The sequence below is a fragment of the Erpetoichthys calabaricus genome, chromosome 14 (assembly GCF_900747795.2).
Source record: "Erpetoichthys calabaricus chromosome 14, fErpCal1.3, whole genome shotgun sequence".
NCBI classification, from domain to species: Eukaryota; Metazoa; Chordata; class Cladistia; order Polypteriformes; family Polypteridae; genus Erpetoichthys; species Erpetoichthys calabaricus.
Genome location: NC_041407.2, coordinates 110,713,569 through 110,740,943, shown reverse-complemented (window position 1 = coordinate 110,740,943; position 27,375 = coordinate 110,713,569). Strand labels below are relative to the sequence as shown.

The window sequence follows — 27,375 nt, the reverse complement described above, 5'->3', positions numbered from 1 at the left end:
TGGCAGCTGCTGAGGGCTAAAAGGCGCAATTAAAAACTTCGAATGGCGCTGCTTAAGGAGCAATTAAATGGCGGGAGTCAAACGTTAACGAACAACAACGGCGTAGCACTGATAACTGGCATCTAATTAGGAATTTGGAATAAACCCCTCCAGGGGAGAACCTAAAGACCCCTGGACCAGACGGTTCATTAAGCCCCTGACGTGGCCTCGGGCTACGCGCCTGTCATTAGCCCGCGTGCTCGGAGGGATTCGGCGACACGAAAGTGAATCACAACACACGTGACCCTCACGGCTTTCACTTCCCGACACCATCAGCTCTGGGGGTCACCTGCAGGCACTCGTGGGGTCTCCGGAGCGTCATCAGAAGAGCTTTAGCGACACCTACTGGAGGGCAGCTGGAAGACAGAAAGGACCAGTTATGCAGAGACGGAATAAAAAAATGCCAACAGAAACGGGCAGCTCGAGCACCGGAGACACCTCTGTGGGCCCTTTCAGATCACCAGAAATTACATGTAATAAATACAATAGAAAAACACCCCGTCCGGGGGGCACAAGAGACCCCAAACGTCGAGGATGTCATATGAGAAATAAATAAACAGAATACGTAATATTCAAAATATTAGGATAAAATTATTTTACTCTTCATAAGAAGGCAGAAAAGGGAAACCAGTCTGTCAGACAGCTGAAGAGGCGCAAAAAGCAGGTGGGCACTCATCATGGACGCCGTGACTCCGCTTCACTTCACTTCACTTCATGTGCTGATAGCTACTTCTGGTGGAAAAGGCGAGGCAGCCGAGCACGGCGCCGAGGATCTGAAATCAAGCAGGGAGAGAGCGCGTTAGGGACCACCCAACGTCTGTGGCCTGGAAGGTCATGAAAATCAGTCAAAGGCGCTATAAAGCCACGACGGATATGTAGTAGGGCAGGCGTAGGGCGGGGGGGGGGGCTTCTGAAATAAACAGCCAGTCAGGAATCTCGTCACATGCTGCACTATTCCTGGCATCGTGCCTACTGGCCAGAATTAAACACACGAACAGCACAGAATAGTGGGAAGCCACGCGTGAGGGTGACGGAGCCTGTCCTGTCAATAAAGGACACAGAGCAGGAAACAACTGTCAACTTAACTCATGAGCCAAAAAAACAGAAAAAAGACTAAATAAAACCACAAAGAAATGAAAATCTCCGCACCGCCGACCCAAACTGTGCAGCTGACTTCACAAAACAGAATGTCGGAGCTGCGAGCACAGGGTAGGACATCTGCATCTACTATGGGGGCCATCAGACTGTCGATCATATCATGCTTTTCACTATCTATCTATCTATCTATCTATCTATCTATCTATCTATCTATCTATCTATCTATCTATCATTATAATAGCGTTATATAGCGCCTTTTAATCAATCTATCTATCATTGTAATAGCATTATATAGCGCCTTTCACATCTATCTATTATATAGCACCTTTCACATCTATCTATCTATCTATATAGTGCCTTTCATCTATCTATCTATCTATCATTATAATAGCGTTATATAGCGCCTTTTAATCAATCTATCTATCTATCATTGTAATAGCATTATATAGCGCCTTTCACATCTATCTATTATATAGCACCTTTCACATCTGTCTATCTATCTATCTATCATTATAATAGCATTATATAGCGCATTTCACATCTATCTATCTATCATTATAATAGCATTATATAGCGCCTTTCACATCTATCTATCTATATATCATTATATAGCGCCTTTCACATCTATCTATCATTATAATAGTATTATATAACACCTTTCACATCTATCTATCTATCTATCTATCTATCTATCTATCTATCATTATAATAGCATTATCTATCTATCTATCATTATAATAGTATTATATAGCGCCTTTCACATCTATCTATCATTATAATAGCATTATATAGCGCCTTTCACATCTATCTATCTATCTATCATTATAATAGCATTATATAGCGCCTTTCACATCTATCTATTATTATATAGCGCCTTTCACATCTATCTATCATTATATAGCGCCTTTCACATCTATCTATCTATCTATGTATCATTATAATAGTATTATATAGCACCTTTCACATCTATCTATCTATTATATAGTGCCTTACAGGGCCGGATTTTCCTATAGGCTAACTAGGCTTCAGCCTAGGGCCTCAAGATCAAGAGTGGCCTACATTCAAATTGTTAGCAAAATTTTATTATCTCTCATGTAATTTACAAACTTAAAAATGGAAGGTGAAAGGGCCTCATAAGTGGAATAGCCTAGGGCCTCTTTTCATATAAATCCGGCCCTGGTGCCTTATTATGTATCTGCCAAGCTAGCTAGCTACTACATATTGTTTTTCACTTATCTAACACACGATGTCTTTGTAGTCTGTCTGCCAGCTAGTGTGCAGCGCCGCTCTTTCTATTATACATATTGTGCCTGTGTACGTAGGTAGCTACTATATAATGTCTTTTACACATCTCTGTTATATTGTGTCCTTATAGTCTACCTAGTCAGCTAGTTAGTTACTGTGCCATTTTTACAGCTCATTGTCCCTCCCATTACATTGGGACACTGGGATCCACACAAACAGTCCACAGGTTAAGTGCCCTCTGCTGGCCTCACCAATACCCAGACAGTCTACCATCCAAGTGCTGGCACGGTCTGTAGTGTAGGTGTCATTCCAACAGATGGTGCATCACAAACTTTAACACTGCTTTAACGAATCCCATACAAAATGGCATATCACAAAGATAAGTGGATATGCAGCACAACAGGTGATGTGCCATCTGTTGGAATGAAAAATGCAAAGTTCTGTGGGTTCCCAACTCAGGTCTTATGAGATCAGTAATACAACAGAGAGATTTTCTGGTTAAGGTACTTAGAGCTGTGCAAACTGATCGGCTGCTGGCCTGTGTTAGGCTCTCAAGGCAGCTACCCCCCAGTAGAGATGGTGTAGCCCTTGTGGTGGGTAAACTGGGTGCAGATTCTAGCAGCAGGCAGCCTGCCAGTGTGAAGGACCCCAGAGGTACCAATCCCCACTATTCTCTGTTGTCTTTTCTGGTTCTTCTGTGGTGGTATTCTGTGCCCCCACCACCTGATCAATGCACCATGAAGCCCCCGAGATGATGGAATGAAGGTGGGGGTCTCAGCTGTCCACAAAAACCAATGGCATCAGAATCCTATCATGTGAAGCCTGAAATCAAAGGGGTCTGATTTAGGAACATTTACGTTAGGTAGAAGGTCCAGTCGGGGCTGGGTGGTCTTTTTTGCCCCCCTTGAACCCCAGCAGATTTGACTTTTTTCTGCAGCTTACTTGGAGTTTTGTTTTTTTTTTTGTCCTCTGACTTTCTCTTTTTCTTTTGTTATTTATTCTTTGATATTCTCGCCTAACCCTAATTGTTTTTCTCTTCTCGTCACTTTCTCTTTGTCGTCTTCTAAAGCACTTTGAGCTCCATTGCTGGATGAAATCGGCTCTAGAGAGAAACGCAGTTGGTGATCGTGTGGTGGTCCTGTGCTGCAGGGTTAGCGAGCTGCGGACCCCAACAGAGGCATTTCTGTGATTACCTTGTCCACTCGCAAAATGGAGCCTTGAGGACCCCAAGTGCCTTTCATGGACAATTTTGCATTAAAACATCGGCGGTTTGAGTTTTTTTCCCTGACGTATGTGAAGACCCCTCTGTGAGCAGAGCCCCTGGCTGATGGCAGATCCCGCCGTGATTGTCACCCTAAGACTCCGTCCTCTCTCTTTGTTATTTTGAGCTGGAATTGCATTTTCTTTTGTGAATCCTAAAGCCTGACCTGTAAATCCAAACCTGGTGCCCCCCATTGGCGAGTCTGCCCTGAGGCGCCTAACTGACGTCCAGCAGATGGCAGCCGTGTGGACTTCACGTCCGGGCCGTTATTAATTTAAACGCACCCAGCGGTCACGACTTGACTTGTTGTGCTGCAGCTCTGCAGGAAAGTCAGAAAAGCCTGAAACGGTAAGGAAGGGTGGAATGGAAGGAGCCACCACTGCCACTGCTGTCACTGTCACCACTGTCACCACTGCCACCACCACCACCACTGTCACCACCACCACTGTCACTGCCACCAGCACCATTGTCACCACTGCCACCACAACCACTGTCACCACTGCCACCAGCACCACTGCCACCGCTGTCACCACTGTCACCACTGTCACCAGCATCACTGCCACTACTTCTACCACCATCACCATTGCCACCACTGCCACCAGTACCACTGCTACCTCTGTCACCACTGCCACTACTTCCACCACTGTCACCACTGCCACCAGCACCACTGCCATCACTGCCACCGCTGTCACCACTGTCACCACTGCCACCGGCATCACTGCCACTACTTCCACCGCTGTCACCATTGCCACCAATGCCACCAGTACCACTGCCACCACCACCACTGCCATCAGTACCACTACCACTACTTCCACCACTGTCACCATTGCCACCAGTGCCACCAGTACCACTGCCTCCTCTGTCACCACTGCCATCAGTACCACTGCCATCAGTACCACTGCCACTATTTCCACCACTGCCACCACTGCCACCAGTACCACTGCTACCTCTGTCACCACTGCCACTACTTCCACCACTGTCACCACTGCCACCAGCACCACTGCCATCACTGCCACCGCTGTCACCACTGTCACCACTGCCACCACCACCACCAGTCACCACCACCACTGTCACTGCCACCAGCACCATTGTCACCACTGCCACCACAACCACTGTCACCACTGCGACCAGCACCACTGCCACCGCTGTCACCACTGTCACCACTGCCACCAGCATCACTGCCACTACTTCTACCGCCATCACCATTGCCACCACTGCCACCAGTACCACTGCCATCAGTACCACTGCCACTATTTCCACCACTGCCACCACTGCCACCAGTACCACTGCTACCTCTGTCACCACTGCCACTACTTCCACCACTGTCACCACTGCCACCAGCACCACTGCCATCACTGCCACCGCTGTCACCACTGTCACCACTGCCACCGGCATCACTGCCACTACTTCCACCGCTGTCACCATTGCCACCAATGCCACCAGTACCACTGCCACCACCACCACTGCCATCAGTACCACTGCCACTACTTCCACCACTGTCACCATTGCCACCAGTGCCACCAGTACCACTGCCTCCTCTGTCACCACTGCCATCAGTACCACTGCCACTATTTCCACCACTGTCACCACTGCCACCACTGTCACCAGTACCACTGCCACCGGCACCACTGCTAATGCCACCACTCTCACTGCTGCCACCACCACCATGCCACACACTGAGCACAGCCCCAATCTGCCGGACAGCCATCTTTGTGCAGAGATGAGGTCAGGTGAGTCACCTGAGGAGCTGCCAGCCAAGCAAAGCACCCAGACGGGACACTCCAAGGCGTTGGGTTACCTCGAAAAGCGCCAGAGCTGTGCAGGCCACCATCACCCAGGCCAGGTTCTTCTCGAGGAAGCCTTTGAACGCATCCACACAGCCCTGTAAATGACAAGGAGAGAACACGTCTGCATGGCACAGCACTCGGGTATCTACAGGTTCAAAGAGTCCTCGTCCCCTTCTGCCGAGGGTCGTGCCGCACGGAGGGTCTCACCTGCTGATAGATGCCACGCGCTGTCGTGTTTCGGCCGCAATTTTCTTTCCACTCAAGGCAGCAGGAATCAGGAACAGAGCCGTTGTTCCTCCAGCCGGGGCTGGCAAACCAGTCGGTGTAATTGTCGGCTCCGCAGCAGTGAAACTGAATCAGACAGAAAGTGAGGATGAGGAGGGACGTCAAAGGAGGTGTCACAAGTCTGAGGAGACCCCCCCCCAAGTTACCTTAACCTGAATGTCGTCTATCAGGTCCATCAGGCTGGCATTATATTCCCGAATCACTTGGCGCGCCTGCTGTCTGAGCTTCTGCTCCACCTGTAAGAGAAAAGGCAGAGAAGCACGAGATTGACAGCGCAGACAGCCAATGAGGAGTGCCAGACGATGGGCGTGTCCTGAGCGCACTGACCTTCGAGCGGAGCGCGTAGAGCACAATGCCAGCCAGCAGCTCCACGACGAGCACCAGGATCAGAAGGGCTGTGAACTGCAAGGAGACAAAGTCGACGACATGAGAAGATTTCCAACTTGGCAGCAACGCCCACAACAGAGCAAACAAACTGCAGATGGGCACCGGCCCACCAGAGGGCGCACTCTCGCCAAGTCAGTTTAGAGTTTCACTCACACAAACACACACAATAGAGGAGAGAAACCCTACTAGACTGAGGTTGGGGGTAAAAGGATACAGCAAACCCGGGTCCTGGTACTGCCAGGCAGCGTCACTAACCACTGGGCCACCGTGTCACACTTCCAATTATTTTATTTTATTTAAATATCCATACAATACAGAAAAAGGGAAAGAAAAAGAAACACAAAGTTCTGACTTGGGCAGCTTCGCATTTGGAGCTCTGCTGATTTATTTCTTCACTGGTAGAGCCATCCATTTACTAAACCAGTGGGTGGAAATCAGGAATTGGCTCTGGATGGGTTGCCAGTCCACCCACTGAACCAACTCAGAGTCACCAGTCTATTTAAGGGCAGGAATTTGGAAGACCTGCCAGTCTGGTAGTGCCCTGACCACAGCTGTTATACAAAAGTGAACCCCAGGATGGCCAGAGGTGTAACACAAATTTCATCATATCATTGATGGGTGCTATGCTCTGCCACAAACTGGCATCCCCACCCAGACCGGTGGGCCTCTCTACCAGAAGGGCACCTGTGATATGTGGCTGGTGCCGGGCACTCGGGTGCCTTTGACCCGATCTCGACACTGTAGGTTGCCAGTTGTCCAGGTGGCATTTGTTAACCCGGTCAGTCTCTGGTGTGTATGAACTTATGCTGTAATGGACTCTGGCAGTACAGTCTGCTGACCGCTTCTGAGTTACTGTGAGTGGCACCAAGTCATGGGTTCAAACCCCAGCCCAGTCCCTGTCTGCATGCCTGCTTGTGAATGAACGGATCTGAACTGACCCTGTATGCGCCAATGAGTGGGTGAGAGAGAGTGCCATGTCCTGCCACACACTGGCACCACATACGGGGTCTGCTGCTGGCGGGGCCGTTTCTGGGCAATAGGCCGTCTAGGCAAGCGGCCCTCTAGTGGTCACGGCGCATTACTGCAGCCCATGTAGAGATTCCTCCTTTCTTAATTTTGTTTAGAAAAATGTGTCCGGAGCGGAGCGGAACACAAAGAAATGCTTACGTTGTGCTCCTCAGCTGCGCCTGCTCTGTCCGCACTCTGCCAGCCCAACCTGATGCCCAGAGACGGCCCTTGGCGACAAGCCTGCGAACACCTCGAAGCGAATGGCCGATTATATTGTTTTATATCCTTTTCTCTTACTAGCGATGTTCGGTCTAAACGTTTACCGTCTACACAGTCCAACAATAACACGAACAACAACGACGATGATGATGATGATGAAGCCAATAATAATAATAATAATCCTCAAACTGCAGCATAGAAGCGACAAACATGGCGAAATAAAATGAAACGATCGAAACGGCAGCAGGACTGCAGCTCTTGAGTGATTTGCTCAAAGCTCATTTAACACAAACTGCGATCGTCTCTCAAATGATTTAAAACTTGTGTTAAAACTTCGCAGATGTCGCCCTCTGTTGCTCACCGCCATTTGTGAGACTCGCTCAGGGCGCGCTAAAGCGCTTGTGCGTTTTTATTGGTTGGTAGATTGCTTCATTTGCATAGACGAGCAATACAGTAAATAGGAATTGTGGGTAAGGATTGTTGTTTAAAGATAATCATTATATTCATAGTTTCTCTGAATGTTGTCATTATGCTAAGTTTTCGATTTATTTTATTAATTTAAATGACATCTATATGTGACGATAATGTCTTAGTTAAATAAAAACAAAAAACTTTATAACTAAAAATGTCACCATCATCAAAAGGCACAAGGTTTTCTGGTGGTTTAACAACAGAACTATAGACTCCATTACTCAGTTTTAATGCCGACGCCTTTTTTTTCTTTCATCTTCTTCAGAGAAACGTTAAAAGCTATAAAGAAAGCCCACTGACAGCCCAATTCATACTTACTTCACGAGATGCCCCCCCTCAAAAGCGTATTTTGTAAACAGACGTTGCTATGACTCGGGATTCTCAAATTGTGAACTGGAGGTCCTAAATACTTTGCTGTCCCCAGTCCTGTCTCCAGGTCTGACAGTGACGTTTCCCCTCAAAACAAGAGGGGGTAGCGGGGTGCCATTTACACCTTCGCCTAGGGCAGCAAATATCCTTGAACTGGCTCTGGCCGCAGGGCTATAGACCCCCAGCTCCCCCGAGATCTAAATCCAGATGAGCGCAGTTCAATGGGTCTCCATCACACACAGCAGCCTCGCCCCCCCACCTTTGCCCACATGCCCAGAATGGCACTCACCCACTGCAGCACATGCACTTCCTTTTTCCAGGTCCCAAAGCACCCCAGGAAGCTGATGATGGCGACGACCAGGCCGACCACAATGAGCACAATGGCGGCGTGGGACAGTCCACTACCGGTGAAGGCCGTGTAGTGACCGTAGGACACGTGAGAGACGGCCCCGATGACAATCAGAGTGACTCCCGAGGCCTGCAGACAAGAACAGATCAGTTAGTAAGCAGTCGGGTGGGCAGAGATGGGCACCACGCCATCCCCACGCTGCCCGCTGTTGTGAGATGACCATGGGGTGAATTGTTTTCACCATTGAATCCGTTTCAGTGGCTTTAATGGGGTTGGTGTGGGCGCACAGTGCCAGCATGTGCAATTATTGAGTAATGACTGGCAGCAGCACAGCAATCAGAGGGCACCGTCTGAGGGGGGCTTTGGAGAATAAAAAGGGGTCGGGTTTGAGAAATAGAAAGAGGAAAAAGAACGAAAAAAGGAAAGGAACAAAATAGAAATGGTCACTGAGTTTGGAGGGGTAAACGAGAAGGACGAGTCGGGCAGCGGCCACACTGCTGGTGAGTTTATGGGGGGCCGGATGGGGTGGGCTACAGTTAGGGGGAGAGGGCACAGCGCCACTAGAGTTGCAGTAACCGACAGAGGTGGCAGCTCCGGGCCAGTAGGTACCGGCTGAGGTGGCAGATCAGAATGGGGTGAGTGTGTGGGACACTTGAGGGTCCTGACAAGAATGAAGAACGAGAGAGCGGGCACAGCTCTGGAATTGGGATTTTAGTGTGAATTTAGATTTCATGTTGGTTCACTCTGGCACTCATAGTTTTGTGGCACCATTACGGGTTATTCATTGCATTATTTATTTGTTGCACTCACTCTGTGGAATGCACTTTCATTTCTCCACGTTTTGAATAAACTGCCAACTTATTTTTGACAACCAAATCTATCTGGTTTACCCCCTCACCCTGGTCAATCCTCAGTCATGACTATCGATGCCCTGTGAAACAGGCAGTGCCAAGGCTGAGGGCACACAGGGTATCAATCACCCCCCCCCAAGCCAAACACAGCATGTGCACCTTCAGATCTGTGCCCTGTTCCTGGACCTCCGGTGTGACAGGTGCCCACCTTACAAGAGACAAAGGCAACCCCAGGATGTCAGGGGGCAGCATATCAGGAGACCCCCAAGACAGAGAGAACCCCACTAGTAGCTGGAGGTTGAAGTGGTCCTGCACATCACACTCCGCATCACTGTGTGCAGGATGTCCCTCATAAACTGTCAGGGTCACCAGGACAGGGCAGAGTGAGAAATGTAGCCAGTAAATGGCAATTCTCCCCCCAGGGCACTAGAGGGCAGGCAGCTCTATAAGAATTAGGAGAACCAGACCCTCCGCACTGAAATGGGAGACCAGAGAGCTCAAGTCTGGTATCTCCGAAGCCCAGAGCCTCCATCCTGGAGGTCCAAGTACCGGGAGACACCTTCATGGACAGTCATTATCTGAGCCAGATAAGCCCCCCAAAACCCCAAACTTAAACCACAGTGTAACTGGGCAGAGCTTTGAAGGTCTGCAGCTGGACTCTACTGGCATTCATTGTCGTCAGCTCCACCTACTGAGACCTCCCATTTGGGGGGGGATCAACTCCACCTACTGGGACCACCCGCTGAAGTCAATTCCACCTACTGGGACCGCCCACTGGAGTCAACTCCACCTACTGGGACCGCCCACTGGAATCAACTCCACCCACTTGAAGCTGCAGAGATATTTACTTGGTGATGGTGAACAGGAGGCTATGGGACCAGCTGGCCACTAGGGGGCCCTTGATCTCAGTAAGTTAAGAATTGGGTACCAAGATGGAGATCAGGATCAACAGCGGGGGGTCGGGGGGGGGGTAAACAACATGAAAAGGGAAAGACAACAAGAGGCCAGGAGGGAGCGCTCTCAAAGTGGGTGGTGCCCAGTAAGAGAAAGGAGTGCCCCCCCGAAAAAAATTGAAGCCACAAACCTGGAAACAGAAGCCCAACAACCCCCCCCCCCCAACCACTACTCTGCTGTCCATCTGTCGGTGTGCCCACCCCTAAAGTAGGATCGAGCACTTCTTGTCACACCACCTGCGTCACTGCATCATTTGTCACTCGTTCAGCTTATTGTCTAACATTCCAAATTAATTCATAAGCAGTTTTAATCTACAATTTGTTATGAAAGGCGCTATATGAATGCATTTGTCATCCTCTTCCTCATATGGGAATACAATGTGCAGTACGTGAAACAAATCAGGATGAAAAGTACGAGTGAGACACAACTAAGAAACCCCCCCACAAGCCATACCAGGACGTTTGCTGCCAGTCCACATCCTCAGATCAGGCCAGTTAGTCATGCCAGCCTTCTTCATCCCGACCCACCTTGCCAGGCCCGCTCTTCTGTTTGTGAGCGCACAAGCCCCAGGTAACGACTTGCTGCTCTTCTCCATAAACCCTTGGTGGTCTCCAAGTCTCTCCTCAGACACCCATCATTTTATATAGCGCCTTTCATAGTGTACAACATCACAAAGTATTTCACTTAGCAATTTTGAGTTTCACTTGAAATGTGGCCTTGCTAGTTTGTGCCAAAGAGTATTTAATGACAAACTTTATATAGTGCCTTGAAACAGCAAACACCACTGCATGGCTCTATGAGAAGAGCAAATGTGTGAAACTCTGAAAGAGTCAAACCAGAGACTTGATGGTGCCAACTAAACTGTCAGCCATGGCGAGTTGTAGTCAATGCCAATGAAGCCGTAAGAAGGCCTTGGCAGGAAGCAGACTTGAGGGACCCTTCTGGAAAGTGAGGGTCTCAAATCCAGTGCTGGGCAGTGGTGTTGATCACGATTTGAGACAGAAGAGAGGACAAGAAAGGGAAACACCCTTTGATGGCAACCACTAAAGAGACCATTTTAAATGAGTGCCAGCCTTGTGCCAAACAGCTTTAAGTGGGCATGGTGTCTAGTTACACACAAAATGCGTGGTCTTGGGTTCAAATTTAATTTGTATTCTTCATTGATACATAATCTGAATGTAAACTTAAAGTGAACTGCCAGTGTAACGCCCTGTGAGGTGGCAGGCGCTATATATAAAACACCAGGGGGCTGAACGGCAAGTGAAAGACAAAGACTGAGAGACCACCGGACTCACCCAGAACACCAAGTTGAAGGTGATGAGCAGGAACGTCACGCAGCCCTCTTTACTCATCGTGTGTCCTGCATAAAACATACAAGGGTGGCGCTGTTAGCTTTGAGGGCACAGGGTACACCCCCTATGCCCAGTTATCAGTCTCGCCCTTTAATTTTTAACACTTTACATTTTATTACCTTCCACTTACACCGACCGACTCCCTGAGTACGAGCTCACCGTGTAAGGCGCTATATTGACTGAAGTCCTTGTCTTTCGTAGAAATGGCCGACTGCCCCGAACCCTAAACCTGAGAGCCCCCAGTGCGCCACCTTGTTGAGATTCTCCGTCAAAAAAGACGAAACAAAACTGAACGACCACGCGGAGTGTAAAAGCCGTTCAGGTGCGCCTTACCTGTGAAGTGTGCGCTAAGCCAGAGGGTCCAGCCAGGTACTCCGTGTGTGTCCGCCACCTCTGCCTCGGCGCTTTTGATTGTCACGCAAACGAGCGACAATAAAGAAGAGTTTGAGATGCAAAGCAGCTGCGCGGAGGTGACGACCCACTGCTTTACATGAAAGCGCAGATAAGCCGCTCGGCGTTTGTGTCGCTTGTCCCTTGACAAGGACCCGATTGTCCAGGTGATGCCACCTGCGGCGTTATCTTCTGTACTTGATACTCAGCTTTCGCGCCAAATTAAAAACTGTAACACGCGCGACAATGCATTGCGATGTACAAAGGAAAAGGAGGAAGAGGAGGTTGGGAATGTGCACTGATACAAAGGCGCTATATAAAATACCAGGTGCCTCATCTCCCTCGACTGTCCCATCAGTGACCTGACACGAGCGCTGCGATCACACACAGACGGCAGCATTCAGGGACGTCCACGCGAACTGTTCGGGTAATTGTGCACGCGCGTGACTACACAGGCACACTTTCCATCTGGGCGCGAGCCTGCGCCGCGCGTGCTGGTGGCTCTTCTGTCATCAATCGTTCGCCTTCAGTTGGTTGACGCGGACTTTGATTGGCAGCGGAACCGCCCAGTCCAAGAGTGCTGCTCATCAACGTGTCGTCAGCTGCAAGAACAATGTCGTCAAAGTTTGTGCCTGCGGCGGCAGGATGGAGGAAGACACACTGAAACGTTCATCAGGGCCACCAAGAAAAGCGGACAGTGGGAGGCCATCCTTGTCGAGCTAATGGGATGGCTAACCGCCACCTAATTGTGGGGTGAGTGGAGTGCAGACATTATAGGCGTTGATGCCCGTTAATGTCCTCGGTCCCGTCCAAATGGCCGTTTCAATGGACAGAGCCGTTATCCCGACACTGAGGCTGGACTACTCAGGCTAAAAAGTTTTGTGATCGTTCATTCAAGAGCTGGGACCCCCTTGGGAATTTCATGCGAGTCGTTCGTGTGAGTTAAACCGTCCGTTCACCAAAGATCAGGGGCTACATTACATACGATGGGCAAGAAGATCAACAGCGGGAATACCTGGAACTGAAAGATCAGGGGCTAAAACCCCTAATGCCACCCCCCATTTCTCGGTGTTAGTGATGCGAGGGCACGTGCAGTGGCGTTTTTGGCATGAAAGTTCCGGTTGGGAGGTCATATGTACCTGGGAGGGTCGCAGCCGCAAGGGGCGGGGCCTGTCTGGAAGAAGGGGCGGGGCATCCCGAAAGCCGCGCAGATGGCTCAGGTGTGTTCGAGTGTGAATGCGAGTGTGAGAGACGAAGAAGCCTTTTAGGAGCAGAATTAGGGAGAGCCGCACCTCTGTGGCTACTGGCGAGTCTCCTGGCTCCTGGTGGGTCCACACTGATTGACTTTGGACCCCAAGTGAGCGGCATGAATGCGCGAGCAGAGGACACGGCAGAGGAATGATCATTAAGCTGCATGGAAGGAGGCTCACGTGAGGGGACGACATGGAGCTTCACAAGGTGTAAGGCTGGCAGCACCAATGAGGATAAAATGTCAGCCAAATACTGAAGTGAAAAACCCACCAAATGAGCACCACCACCGAAGGTCCGAATTAAAGGAGACCTGAACGTCAACATCGGACACTCAACACGAAAATCAGAAATGCAAATGAATCGTCAGAAATGTCCCGCTTATCTTCAATGGGCGAAGTGCTAAATGGCACTGTAGATAAGAAACGCACGTGACTCGTGACGACATTCAAGGTGGCACCCTTCAAATTGTGTCACAAAACACCAACCAAAGGGCCCACTGAGGGGCTCAGCATTCAACCTGAGGCAACACCTGTGCACACCTGAGCAAAGGTATGAAGGGAACACTGAGGATCCAGGAGCTGGCAGCACAAAAACTCCAAAAAAGAAACCTTTATAGATAAGAAATTGCGCTGGGCACGGCATGCAAAATAAAAATAATAAAATTATAATAAGAACGTCGATATGACAGCTCACCTGAGTTCGCGGTTAACATTTTAACAAGACGTTTAGTTATTGAGGCTACAGCTCATTTTTACACAACAGCGCCATCTGCAGGGAAACGAGAGCAGTGCCCACTTCCTCTTAATATAAAGATGAGACCGACACGTCTCTGTGCATTCTGGTGCAGTAGGTGGCGCTATGCGCCTTACATGGTGAAGAATAAATACTGGCCTTATGGTGCATACATTTATGTACTTAAATATATAAAATGAGTCAGAAACTTAACCCTACACATCAAACGGCATCTTATCCTTAGATTTCAAGGGTCTGCCATCTGGCTCATGTATAGCAAGGGGTACACACGGGCTCACTGGGCACAGCCGTCCTATAAAGTGCACTTCACTCCAGGGGTCATGCCCTTGGTTGCTCCATCCTCTAGAGGTCACGTCTCTCTCACCTGTCACGGTCACACCTGACTCACCTGTCCGAGGTCACATCTGGCTCAGCTGTCATTGGTCATTCCTGGCTCCCTTGTCATTGGACACATGTATCTCATCAGTTAGAAGTCACACCTGTCCCACCTGTTATTGGATGCTTCAGACTCACTTGTTAGAGGTCAAACCTGGCTTATCTGTGATTGGTCACATCAGTCTAACCTGTCACTGGTCATACCCTGGCCAACTTAACATAATCAATATCTGTTTGATCTGGCAGAGTTCATCACACCAGTCTCACCTGTCAGAGGTCACACCAGTCTCACCTGTCAATGGTTGGTCTGGAGTCATTGTTAGAGGCCAGACTTGGCTTACCTGTCACTGGTCACACCTGCCTCACCTGTCAGAGGTCACACCTGTCTCATCTGTCACAGGCCACATCTGCCTGAGGTCACACCTGTCACTGGTCACACCTGCCTCCCCTGTCAGAGGTCACACCTGTCATTGGTCACTCTTGGCTAACATAAAATAGTTAATATCCATTTGATCTGGCAGAGGTCATCACATCAGTCTCACCTGCCTGAGGCCACACCTGCTTGAGGTCACAGCTGTCAGAGGTCACTGCTGTCTCCCCTGTCAGAGGTCACACTTGCCTCACCTGTCACAGGTCACACCTGTCAGAGGTCTCACTTGTCACAGGCCTCACCTGCCCGAGGTCACACCTGTCACTGGTCACACCTGCCTCCCCTGTCAGAGGTCACACCTGTCACTGGTCACTCTTGGCTAACATAAAATAGTTAATATCTATTTGATCTGGCAGAGGTCATCACATCAGTCTCACCTGCCTGAGGCCACACCTGTCACAGGCCACACCTGCTTGAGGTCACAGCTGTCAGAGGTCTCACTTGTCACAGGCCTCACCTGCCCGAGGTCACACCTGTCACTGGTCACACCTGCCTCACCTGTCAGAGGTCACACTTGTCTCACGTGTCATTGGTTGCTCTGGGGTCACTTGTCAGAGGCCAGACTTGGCTTACCTGTCATGAGCTGCACCTGTCTCACCTGTCAGAGGTCACACCTGTCACTGGTCACCCTTGGCCAACTTGACATTGTTAATATCTGTTTGATCTGGCAGAAGTCATCACATCAGTCTCACCTGCTTGAGGTCACGCCTGTCAGAGGTCACACCTGCTTGAGGTCACAGCTGTCTCATGTGTCAGAGGTCATACCTGCCTCACCTGTCATAGGCCACACCTGCCTGAGGTCACACCTGTCACTGGTCACCCCTGGCTCTCCACCCCATCCTCTTCTCTCTCTCACTATTTCTCCTTCCAGTTTGTTGAGTTCCTATTTTCTGGTTTCCTCTTTGTTCTCTTCACTTTGCTTCACGGCTTGACGTGTGGTCTGCAGCGACTCCGTAGGACGTGCTGATCTGAGAGCCGCGAGTTGCTCTGACCGCCACGACTCTTCATCCCGACCCCTGTGATTGGCTGACTAGTTGGCCTGCCAGTGACTGGCCCTTCATTCTGGACAAAGAGTGAATCAGACAATTGTGCAGCAGCAGCAGCTGTGTGTTGATCGGCGGGCAGGCGGCGGGCGTGGCGCCACCTTTAACTTGTGCTCTGCTGCTGTGACCTTTGAACACACAAGTTGTGTCGGTTACAGAACTGAGGAAGTGGCGGAGAGACCTGTAGTGACAAAGGACAGGAGTACCCTGGGGTGAGTAGAGCTGTTTCATTGAAGTGCCAGACATGAGGTGGCAGTGCCAGGCGGGCAGTGAACTCAGCCAGTGTGAAGCAGCGACTGTCAGAGATAACAATGAGGGCACGCGGGAGGCACAAGATGTCAACATGTGTGGGCGGCACAGCGCTGGAGTGACACGCCAGGCCGACGACCAGCGGGGAGGTCAGCAGACACTGGGGTGACTGGAGGGTGGCATCTGCAGGTTTATGCCAGCCACATTTAGTCAAGAAATGGCAACCATCGATTTGGACAGCGCCTTTCAAACAACAACACCAACATCGGCAAGAGGCCAGAGTCGGAATTTGTGTGCTTGTCTGTGTAGCTCTGCTTACTCATTCAGTCGTCACCACTGATGGTGACCGTCACTTCAGAGTCTTTGACTTTGCCAGCTTTAGTGAGACATGTTGGGGTATGGCAGGTGGCCCCAGGGCCATGCATGGTGTCAGAGGTGGGATTATGAAACCGTTATTTGGCTCAAGTTTATTCCGTTAGTCCATTCATGTTTGCTGCGTATTGCGCCTTTCTTGTGTCCCCACACTTGGATTTTCCTTGTGGAGCAGAAACAGAGGCTGAGAGAGACATGGCGGACCTGAAGAACTCTGTGAGGTGTGCAGTCACAGGGCCAGTGTTGTGACAGGAGCTCGAGTCCTGACGCCAGGTACCAGAGCCCCCCCGCAGGTCGGTGACCTAAACCTCAAGTCAGCCATCTTGGGCAGACCAATGGGGGGGGGGGGGGGTGGGTCAGAGCAGCAGTGGGCAAAGTGACAGAGAAAGAAGTTGGTGACTCCTCAATGGGTCACCTTGGTGGGACTGAGGGCGGGCCATCAAGTTTAACAAAACACCCACCACATCTGGATGTCCACCGTGAGTCTCCCAGGATGGACCTTCCGGTGACCACAGGACACCCAGGAGCCTGAAGATCTTCATCTCATGTTGGACTTTCCTCTCATTCCGGGCCACTGCCCTCTCCATCCAACATCAGTTCATATACTTAAGATGGCAGACCCTCCTGTTCCCACCCATCCTGTGACATTCCAGAGAAGACAGAAAGGACAAGGAAAGGGGACAACAAGAACAAGGACTGTGATGTCAGGATGGCAATTCCAGGAGATCAAAGCTCGGTGGGCTTAGGTGGTGATCAGGAGGCGGAATGAGGAGCAAGAAGAGCCGTTAGAAAAAGTGAGGATAGGGAGTGAGAAATCAATGAGGAACATCAGGAATCATCAGCGACAGGAGAATTTCAGGAAGTGCAAAGGGAATGGGGGGGCTGGAGGACCACGAGAAAGTGAGGAGCAGCGGAGACCCTCAGAAAAAGATGACATGGAGTTTGAAAAGACAGGAACACAAAACTCCCAGGATTAGAAGGACAAACACGGAATTACAATTCCATAATCAAGGAATATGGTGCCAGGTTGGGAATTTCTGTTTTTTAGGTGATGGGGCAAGCATAAGACATGAGGGTCAGCCAGGAGGTCGAGAAATAGAACTCAGGGGGTCCCAGCTCCTTGTGGAAGTTGGTGTGAGTTATGGGGTATCCTTGTCTCCCCGGACCCTCACTGTTGGTGATTACCGTTTGTCTCCTCAGGTGTCTGTCCCAGCAGAAGCAGCGTGGCTCAGGTGTGGCCAGACGCTGGCGTGAGTGAGAAGAAGACATGTCTCACCTCAGGGTCCCTTGGAAGTCAATGCTGGGCAAAGAGCCACCATTTTTTCTGCTACCCCCACGGAATGCCACCATTTACAAGGGTGAGACAGCAACATTCCTTGCCAAGGTAGGCACTGAGCTTTAGCCCACCTTCAGGGGCTCACTTAAGGGCAAACGGGTTCTCAGGACCTCTAAAAGAAATCGAGGTGTCTCTGTGCCAGCCCACCATTTGAATTGGTAGACACCCAACACCTGGGTGGAACAGTGCCACCAGTGCCAAGGGGCAGGCCCAGACTAAGTGAGCAAGATGCCACGGGCTGAACACCATGGAGGCTGAAGAATGGCCAGCAAGGCTGGAATTAAGACAGACAGGCCTCAGTTCAAACTGCCTACTAGTGGGCTTAACGGTGATGCCACTGACCCCCAGTCGTCCCACTTCTTCACTCCATCACTCTGTGCTTTGTCCCATTATGCAGGTCAAAGGCCAACCAGATCCTGAAGTGGGGTGGCATAAAGGGGACCGAGTCCTGACGGAGGGGGGAAGACTCCATTTTGAGAAGGTCGGCCAAGGCACCCACATCTTCACCATTCAGAAGGTCACTCCAGAGGATGCTGGGAAATTCCGCTGTGAGCTCCAGAACAGCGCGGGCACCCAGCAGATCACCTTCAGGCTGGAGCTCAAAGGTGTGAGGTCCGAGGGGGTGTGGGTGAACGTGGGGGGCACAAAGACATTCATTGAGAACAGTTAACAGAATGAGTGGAGGGAAGAGCACATGGAGGATCACAGGGATACTGTCAGACAAAGAAACGTGAGGGTGACAAGGAGAAGGCAACGTGGACAAGCGTAAAGAGTGGCAGAAACAACGAGAGTTGGGGGGGGCACAGGGGGATGGAAGAAGACAATTAGGAGAAAGAACACAAAGAGGACATGGGGAGGAAATACAATGGAGAGGACACAAAGGAGGGAGGAGTACAAGGAGAGGGGCACAGGGATGAGAGCAGGAATGACAGAGAGATGAACCTGAGAAGAACAGAAGGGAGGAGTAAAGGGAAAGATCTCACGGCAGAGCGAGAGGGATGGGCACAGGGAGAGGAACATGGGCATAACAAAGAGAGATGGCTGGTGAAGAGCAAATCCAGAAGGAAGACACAGAGAACAAAACAAAATGGAGGGGGAGTACAGGGAGACACCAGAATGAGAACTGAATAACACAAGGAACTTGAAAAGCAAGAAGCATTGGAATGAATAAGGAAGGCGACCAGAGAAACAAAGATGGACGGAGGGTTGAGTAAAGGGAAAGACCATCCGGGTAGCAGGAGGGAGGAGCACAGGGAGAGAGCAGGGATGAGAACTGCGGAAGACGGGGGAGAATTCGAGAAGCAGCGGCACAAAAATAATAAAGACAACAAAGACACGATTAAGGGAGGAGTAAAGGGAAACAAACAGAGGGGGACAAAAGAAATGGAGGACAAATCAAGAAAGAAGACAAGGTGACCAGGCGTGACACTGGGGACAGTCAAGGAGAAGCAAAGGACATGACAGAAATAAAAATTACAAGCAAGGTGGAGGGAGGAGTAAAGGGAGCAAGGGGTAGAGCACAGAGATGAATGAGAAATTGGCTGTGAGGGAATAAGGAAGACAGTGGGCAGAGCATAAGTGGGAAGGAGGGAGGAGTACAGGGAAAGGAATACAATACAGCAGAGAGAAAGAGGAAAAAGAAGAGAGAGGGTGGAGGGAGGAGCACAGGGAGAACAACAAGGAGAAGGCAGACAGTGGGAGCAGTGAAGGACCAATCAGGGAGCAGCACATGAGTGACACGGGCAAGGAAATGAAACGACTGCAGGAGACAACGGGAGGAGGACAAGCAGGGTGGAGGGAGGATTAAAGGGGTGGGAGGAGGAGTACAGGGAGATGAAGGGAGGCGCACAGGAAGGCTCCAACATGGCTGTCCCTTCTTGCTTGGTTAGTCGTGGTTGCTGTTTCGGGGCTAATGGACACCTGACCCCCTCATTGTGTTTTTCAGAAGCAGCCGACCGAAGCAGAGTGTGCCACCCAGTGAGGTACAACGTCGGGCACGTTAGCCGTGATCTAAAATGTCATTTTGGTAAATGTGTGGAGGGACACGTGGGTGGGGTGAGTGGAGGGACTGGTAAGTGAGACAAGGCGCTATATAACGCCCTGCACTTATTTATCTGCTGCTTTGCGTCAGGGGAGGTGTGTCAGGGTAAGCCCCCCAAAAGTTTGTGACCTGAAGTGGCTTTTCTTGGGTCACACAGGCGAGTGCAGAGCTGGAACGAGAGCCGCCCTCGAATCATCACACGGCTGCGATGCCAGACGGTTTGCAGAGGGGAGACGGCCGTCTTTAGGGTCCGAGCATCGGGGAGACCACCGCCTAAGGCCACCTGGTTCAAGGTAAGCAGTGTGTGATGGATGTGCTGTTGGGGGTTTATGGGGGGGGGCGATCTTAATTCCAGTGGTCAGTGCTGCTGCGTTTGAACCCATGCCCAGTCACTCCAGTATGCAGTTTGGATGTTCTCCTCACGTCAGCCAGGCGCTCCTCCAAAGATGTGAGTCGTAGGCTAACTGGTGATCCCAAACTGGTGCAGTGGACTGTCGTCCCGTCCTGTGGTGGTTCCTGCCTTACACTCGAGACGGCCAGGACAGGCTCTGACCACCCACCCACCCAAGACCCTCAGTTGGTTTCCTCAGGTGGTGTCAGCTCAGTCTTTGTCATACGCAGCGCCACTCATAACTTTACTTAAGTCCAGGCTGGAATGTCCGCTCCTTCTTTTGTGTCACTGTCACACTTTGTATCACAAATTGTTCATTTTCAGAGTTTTTGTATTTTATTTTGGTTTATTGTCTCTTATTCTACTTGAAAGCTTTGGGAATCCTGTATTTATCCTTATTTTGTGTTTTATGCAAATATTATTTGTATCTGATGTTGTATACACCCTGTTGTTCATTCTGAACGTCTGTGAAGCACATTGAGCTTGGGAAAGGCGCTATATAAATAAAATGCATTATTATTATAATTACTGTCCCTGCCGCTCCTGCCATCTGTAAGAGTCTGCTATTCCCACCAGTACCTCTAGTGGGCGCTCACTCGCCCTACACCTATTAATAGACAGCGCGGCTCGGCTCTCTGCTGCCCCCTCGCGGGCACATGCTGTCACTCCTGAGCTTCTTTACGAGTCACACAGCCGAGCAGCATCGGTTCAGCTCTGTGCTCATGCTCGTGCTCGCGCTCGCGCGGCCGCGTTTAACTTCCAGGAATGAAGTTGGAAAAGCGCGTGCCAGACTGGAGACACGAGGGCGCTGGGCTGGCAGCGCGATGGTCGGTCGGGAATGAGACGAGCTCAGGCAGTAGCTTTGCTTTGTATAGCGCCTTTCCAAGCCATTCCCGTAAGTGCGCCTGCAGGATGTTGACGAGACTACAAAGGCAGTGGGACGTCCGGCAAGGCGCGCTGGTACCTGCCGTTCCCACAGCTCATTAAGGGCTCATCCTGTTTTGGATTCTTGCTCGGCTTTCGCCTTTGATCATCTCTTGTAAACTCCATTGTCCGCTCGCGGTGCTTTCAGTCTCCCTGATGAGACCTCCAAATGCCCCATTCCGGCTGCTCTTGGGCGCCACCCCTAGTATCCAATTCTAGAGCGCATGGCTTGTGGCCGGTGAAGTGGGAGACCTCTGGACTCGTTCCTCGTTCCGTTCGGTGTCACATTTCGACCTTTCTCCATTTCCTTTCCGCCATGTCCCTGACCACTCACTTGTAAATCAAAGCTGACGGGCTTCTCTACTAACAAGTGTGGCCAGAAGGAGAAGGGGGTCCAGCTGCAGACCTCCGGAGCGCCCTGATTGGCCAGAAGCCTGACGCCCGCTTTTCCTTGCTGTCCTTCTGCAGGACTCCAGAACGCTAGAAGGCAGCACTCGCATTCGACTCTCGGAGATGGCCGGGGTCTTCCAGCTGGAGATTGAGGTGGTCCAAAAGGAAGATGCAGGGACATACATCTGTGAGCTGAGGAACGTGGCCGGTAGAATTGAGAGCACGGCGTGGCTGCAGGTGATGGGTAGGCATCTTTGTGCCAGTCTGAAAAGTGGTCTGGGCATGGCAGTCAGCCAGGTGAACAGCCAGGTGGTCACTTAGCATCAAGTCAAAGATATTGACATATGTGAGCTTTGGGCCAGTCTGACAAAGGCACCCATGACAGAAATGCCAGGTGGTCCTGATAGAAAAGTCAAGTCACTTTTATTAGGGTATATAGTGCCAATATGACACAGTGCAGGGGCCAAGGAGGCTGACTGGGTAAATGACGGGCACCATAACTCAGCTGCCAGCCATTTCAAAGTGAAATGGTGGCCAACGTTTCACAGTACACAATGGGGATCCTCAATATGTTACAATATATAGCGCCTTTCACTATAAAGCATTTCAATTGGAAAGCAATGAGACTTAATGATTAAATCAGTGACTGCCCGGGTGACTAACGGCTGGTCATCTGCCACCGTCACTGGAAGGGCTGCATGTGAGAAAACCCTGAAAGAATCAAAGTGCACCATAAAGTGCAAGGGAGGACCCTGACTGGACATGTTTGATGTTACAGGTGGGAGCCCATCAGTGACATCAGGACTGGACAGCGATGACAGACGGTGAGTACCGAAGGGTCCAAAGAGGACGGGAGGGCAAGGAGACAACCATGAGGGGTCTGACAAAAGAAAGAATGACAGGCCAGCAGCTGTAGAAGCCGAAAATAAAAATACAAAGAAGAAGAAACAGACAAAGAAAAGAAAAAATGGGGACAGGGACTGAGGACGAGGAAGAGGAGGATGAGGCCATTTAGTGCTGAAGAGGAAGGGCCAAAGCTGTCCTTGGGGGGGGAGGGGGACCTCAAGCAGGTCAGAGGCAGAAACATAGGTAATGAAAGGCACTATAGCATAGACAGAGAAAAGGCACTATATAATGGATGTGAAAGGCACAATAAAATAAATGAACAAATAATGCAGAAAGGTTCCATAAAACATGCAGATTGATAATTAAACATAAATTAATAGACGTGAAAGGCGCTATATAAGAGATATATTCATAGATAAAGATATGATAGAGAAAGACGCCCTATAACATCTAGATCGGTAGACTCAGACTACACTGATTTTCAAGAAACGCGGTATAAGCAAAAACCAATAAAGTGAATATTAATATAGCGCCTTTTTACAGCAGTGCTTCACAGCTTTAGTGCGACTCTTTCCATACCACTTGACCACTGCCAGGTCACCTGGTCAGTCAGGGTCATTCTGTCTCCGTTCCTTTCCTCTTCACTCCCGCTAGTTTGTTCGTCTCTGCCTTTTTAGTTTCTTTGCTCTCCTACAGATGGCGCCACCTCGCGCGTTGTCTTCAGTCGTCTCACCGAGACAGCTCACTGGTTACCTCAGTCCAGCCCTCTAAAGGTAACCTCATTCTTTTACCTTCCTTGCCCAGTGGGGAAAAGGAATGCGGGAAGTGTGCAGCAGAAGGGACTTCCCGGACGACTACCAGACTGTGACACTTCCTGGGCACCGAGCCCCGCGGGGACATCTCCTGACCCTCGGGGCACTTCACGCACAGTTCACAGCACAAACAGATATGTCCTCGGCTGGCGGGTCAACTAAACGTGAACGAAGCGAACTTTCCAGAACAGCCGCCTTATCCAGAAGAGGCGGAAAGGGGGTGACAGAAGAAGAGCGCGGCGTGCCCAACCAATCATGAGCGTCAGACTCCTAGGGGACACTGCGTACACACTTGAGCGCATGCGCGTCAGCGAACCACACGCGACAGGTCCGGAAATAAAGCGCCTTTACCTCTGAATCATTATAAAGGCACGCGTGAACACGAGTTCTCCATTCAACCTTAACATGGACATGTGTATGCATAACATTTAAAGGGTGGAAAAATAAGCAGTTTATAAAGTCGTCCTGAAAAAGTGACATTCAGGCCTGAGTGACCGTCGTGGAGCTTAGAAAGTTAAAAGGCTTAAAAAACAAATTCGACACGTCCGGGGGGTCCGTCTGTCTGAAGCAGGTCCTGTCTATCCATCTATCTATCTATCTATCTATCTATCTATCTATCTATCTATCTATCTATCTATCTATCTATCTATCTATCATATAGTGCCTTTCATTCTATCTATCTATCTATCTATCTATCTATCTATCTATCTATCTATCTATCTATCTATCTATCTATTGTATAGTGTCTTACATTCATATTCTTTTTATACAGTGCCTTATACTTGATCTATACAGTATATCTTTTATATTTTCTATCTACCATATAGTGCCTTCATTATCTAGCAACATAACTAGCTACTATATCACCTTTATTAATTATACGGTGCCCTTATATATATCTAGTGCACAAGTTAGACTCTGTATATTGCCTTTCATACCTGTCTATCATGTAGTGTGTATCCCTCCATATCTTTTACACACTGTATTACATTTTTCTGTATTTTCTATGTAGTCATCGTATAGTGCCTTTATTATCTATGTAGGTATTTAGTTAACTACTGTATAGTGCCTTTCACATCTATTATAGTATATAGTGCCTTACATTTTTATGTCTTTGATAAAGAACCTTGCATTTCTATCTATCTATCTATCTATCTATCTATCTATCTATCTATCTATCTATCTATCTATCTACCACATATTGCCTTCGTTAACTATCTAGTGAGATAGCTAGCTACTATATAGCGCCTTTCACATCTATCTATTATATATTATCTTTATAATTTACCTACCAAGTGAGGTACTTAGCTACTCTATAGTGCCTTTCATTATCTATCTGATTTAAATTTCTCGTGACGTCACAACATATAAAGTAAGTTGCACGAATGTTTATCTAGTAATTATCTAGTAAGACGGTCAAGTTCATTCCACCCTGTAATCTCTGTATATAAAAGTCAATGTCTGTCTGTCTGTTCCAGCATCACGTCCGAATGGCTGGAGAGATTTTCATGAAACTTGGTACACATGCTTCTCAATGGTCGACTTAAAATACTGCAGGGTGAAGTCAGCCCTTCTGGGTAGGGTGGGGGTGATCTTGCGATCATGTATGCCTGTGATCATCCAGTTGACACTCAGACCGACCACCAGAGGGAGAACTGGAGGTGACTGTCAGCATTCTTTATGTCTGAGCGCCACCGCGCCTCTGTTGCTTTTGAAATTAAATCGACTTGGCCTGTCCGAGCGTCAATTGGATGATAACAAACATACAAGACCGCAAGACAAACACATCGGTGAGTCTTCATTGTTTGTTCATTTATTTTTATTGTGTTTTTTAATTATATTTTTCTGAAACAATTAAAAAAACACTTTATTTTCCTCCCGGGCAATGTTGGGTACTTCAGCTAGTCTAAGATAAAAGCTAGAAACGCCCCCTTCTGGCTGCATCTACGACCGGCCACTCTTTTTACAAGAAATGCTCCAACAACGGGATGGTGACGTAGGAGAGCACGAGCGGTGTTCTCAACCTCCCAGTCATTTATTCGCCTCGGTGTTCAGGTGTTTCCTGTCCAGTTCTCCTAAATGGCAGCATGAGCCCCTTTACCGGGTGTTTACACGAAGCCCTCGTGGACACTCGTGCGCAGCGGTCGGCGGGGCCGCGCAGTCCTGAAGACATTCGACCCCTCGGTGGCGCGCGCGCACGCGCGTTCACAGCCCTCAGCCGCACTCGCAGATCGAGCCGACCCGCTAAATATTCATTATTGTAGTTTCCTGACAGGGATGGCGCAGCTTCCGACAAAGTTAGAAGTCCACGAGAAAGTGTCGAGGGGTTAGAGAAGCAAGGCAGGGGGACCTGCAGCGCTGACATTCTCGTCCATCCACTAAAATGAGTTACGTGTCCACTTTCAGGATTGTCTTGAAGGGCAAGAGCTCGGCGCCGCCGAAGCAGCAGGCTGGGAACAGAGGACTGGACGGAGTGACCGGTGTCTCCAATGCTGTCCTGAGCGCCCCTCGGCCAGGTAGGACACCCGGGCTTCCGAAATTCACAGGTTTTGTTTTTTTTCTTGAATATCGGGAGTCGCGTCAGTTTGGCTTTGACTTAACGTGCGAATTCAAAGTCCACAACTTTTTAAGAGGTGGGCTGCATAAAAAAACAAACCCCGACCAGGTGTATGCAGGACGGGGGTTCACATAATAGGCGGTAGAATTTAGGAAAAGTCCCCCCCACCCCGCCCCAGAAATGGAAAGAAGAGTCCAGTCAGGGGGTCCACAGGGTGTGAATACTGGGGACAGAGCTACACGCCGGTTGGGACAGTGACAGGACGGTGGCATCACCAGTGAAGTGTCACAGCGGCTATTATTTTAAAACAATTCAAGAGGGACACAATAAGGGGTTCTTTATTAATGTCGGTGTTTGGTGTTTCTTATTCTGATGCTCCAAAGGGGACGGTACATTTATAACAGCGGGGGTCGTGTGATAATCGTTTTAAGGCGGCTGTAGATAAGCGGTGGCCTGTCTTTGTGTTTCACGAAGTGTCATAATTAATGACAATAAAGCGCCTTTCAGTCAAAATGAAAAATGTAAACAAGTGACGTTAAGGCTTTGATCCTTTAATGATTTCCACAGCACTTCCTTCTGTCTTCAGTTTAGGGAAGGCGGGGGAGGTGTTTGGGTGGGAGGTGTTATGGGGGGGGGGGGCGGTGCGAGGCCCCCCTGAAGAGCCTTCCGCTCATTTCATTTCTTAAAGGAAGTTAAATCAACGCCGGGCTGGGCAGCCGCGACATCTTCTTACCCCCAGTTTGCGGCCCACTGCTCCAGAATGCATTGCTGCCTGTATAGCGCCTTTTAAAGGGAACACCATTTGTAAATTGCAGTGAGCTATTTGGGGCCCAAATCGCATTGTCGCCTCCTCCTTCTAAACACTCGCTGGTCGTAAAGCCGCCGCCGCTTTATCTTCACTTGAAGCCCCGGGCGCTGGTCGCGGAATTGTGCTCTTTGCACGGCGTGTTCCGGGAAAGGCGCTGTATGAAGTTAATAATAATAATACGTTTTATTTATATAGCGCCTTTCACATGCTCAAGACAGATTGTGATGAGCGGAGTCTGACATTCAGGCTTTAGGGGGTTAGGGTTTTAGCTGAAGTGCTTTACATCGCAACCAAATGGGGTCCATTGTTTTAATGTAGTCATCGAGGGGGCTACACAGACTTTAAAGACTCACGTCACTTTATTATTCGAATTTTTATCGTTTAATAAATGTGTCTGGTATGTTTTTGCCTTCCTCTCTCTTTTAGTTATTTGCAGAATTATTTTACAGTTTAATGTGTAGTTATTATTATTTTATTATTATGAATCATAATTGATCCATTATTTGAGATTATGTTATCCGACCAGCTTGTCACCCCAGCCTGACATCAGCTTGGTTTGTGTTCAGCTGACGGGCAGCCTACAGCAGCACCTCTAGGAGAAATGGACCCCACAGCCAAATTCTGTACATGATCAATCAACTAGGACCACCATAAAACTAAATGTCAACCGGCAGAACAGGGCTGGGTCATTTTAAATGTGTCAAGTGGTCTACATGTCACCCCTTCTCCTTT

At 49.4% G+C, this 27,375-nt stretch overlaps 2 protein-coding genes across 4 annotated transcripts in view; one reads left to right on the top strand and one right to left on the bottom strand.

Moving 5' to 3' along the window:
• Positions 1-610: 610 nt before the first annotated feature.
• LOC114664864 (CD63 antigen-like) lies at positions 611-12,349 on the bottom strand. 2 transcript variants are annotated; one of them, XM_028819158.2, is made up of 8 exons: positions 12,009-12,349; positions 11,619-11,683; positions 8,459-8,647; positions 6,043-6,117; positions 5,862-5,951; positions 5,638-5,781; positions 5,442-5,525; positions 611-812 (listed from the first exon to the last, which is right to left on the bottom strand). In XM_028819158.2, the coding sequence occupies exons 2-8, from the start codon at positions 11,673-11,675 to the stop codon at positions 747-749; spliced, it is 705 nt and encodes a 234-aa protein (XP_028674991.2). In that variant the 5' UTR covers positions 11,676-11,683; positions 12,009-12,349; the 3' UTR covers positions 611-746. The 2 variants fall into 2 exon arrangements, with proteins under 2 accessions (XP_028674991.2, XP_051774849.1); XM_051918889.1 differs by lacking the exon at positions 12,009-12,349 and adding an exon at positions 11,795-11,883.
• A 5,394-nt stretch (positions 12,350-17,743) lies between these two features.
• mylk5 (myosin, light chain kinase 5) overlaps positions 17,744-27,375 on the top strand; it is a 37,005-nt gene continuing 27,373 nt past the window's right edge. The window contains exons 1-7 of one of the 2 annotated variants that reach the window (XM_028818573.2): positions 17,744-17,922; positions 18,272-18,479; positions 19,820-19,856; positions 20,073-20,208; positions 21,699-21,864; positions 22,399-22,444; positions 25,685-25,794. In XM_028818573.2, the coding sequence (XP_028674406.2) occupies positions 17,806-17,922; positions 18,272-18,479; positions 19,820-19,856; positions 20,073-20,208; positions 21,699-21,864; positions 22,399-22,444; positions 25,685-25,794 (820 nt within the window). In that variant the 5' untranslated portion in view covers positions 17,744-17,805. The remainder of the gene's footprint in view (positions 17,923-18,271; positions 18,480-19,819; positions 19,857-20,072; positions 20,209-21,698; positions 21,865-22,398; positions 22,445-25,684; positions 25,795-27,375) is intronic. The other variant, XM_028818574.2, reaches the window with a different exon arrangement.

Excerpts from the sequence above, each read along its gene's own strand:
- LOC114664864 (XM_028819158.2), bottom strand. The coding sequence starts at position 11,675 with ATGAGTAAAGAGGGCTGCGTGACGTTCCTGCTCATCACCTTCAACTTG. Across the intron at positions 8,648-11,618 it reads CCTTCAACTTGGTGTTCTGG|GCCTCGGGAGTCACTCTGAT; the intron begins GTGAGTCCGGTG and ends TCTTGTCTGCAG. Across the intron at positions 5,526-5,637 it reads CGCGTGGCATCTATCAGCAG|GGCTGTGTGGATGCGTTCAA; the intron begins GTGAGACCCTCC and ends TGTCATTTACAG.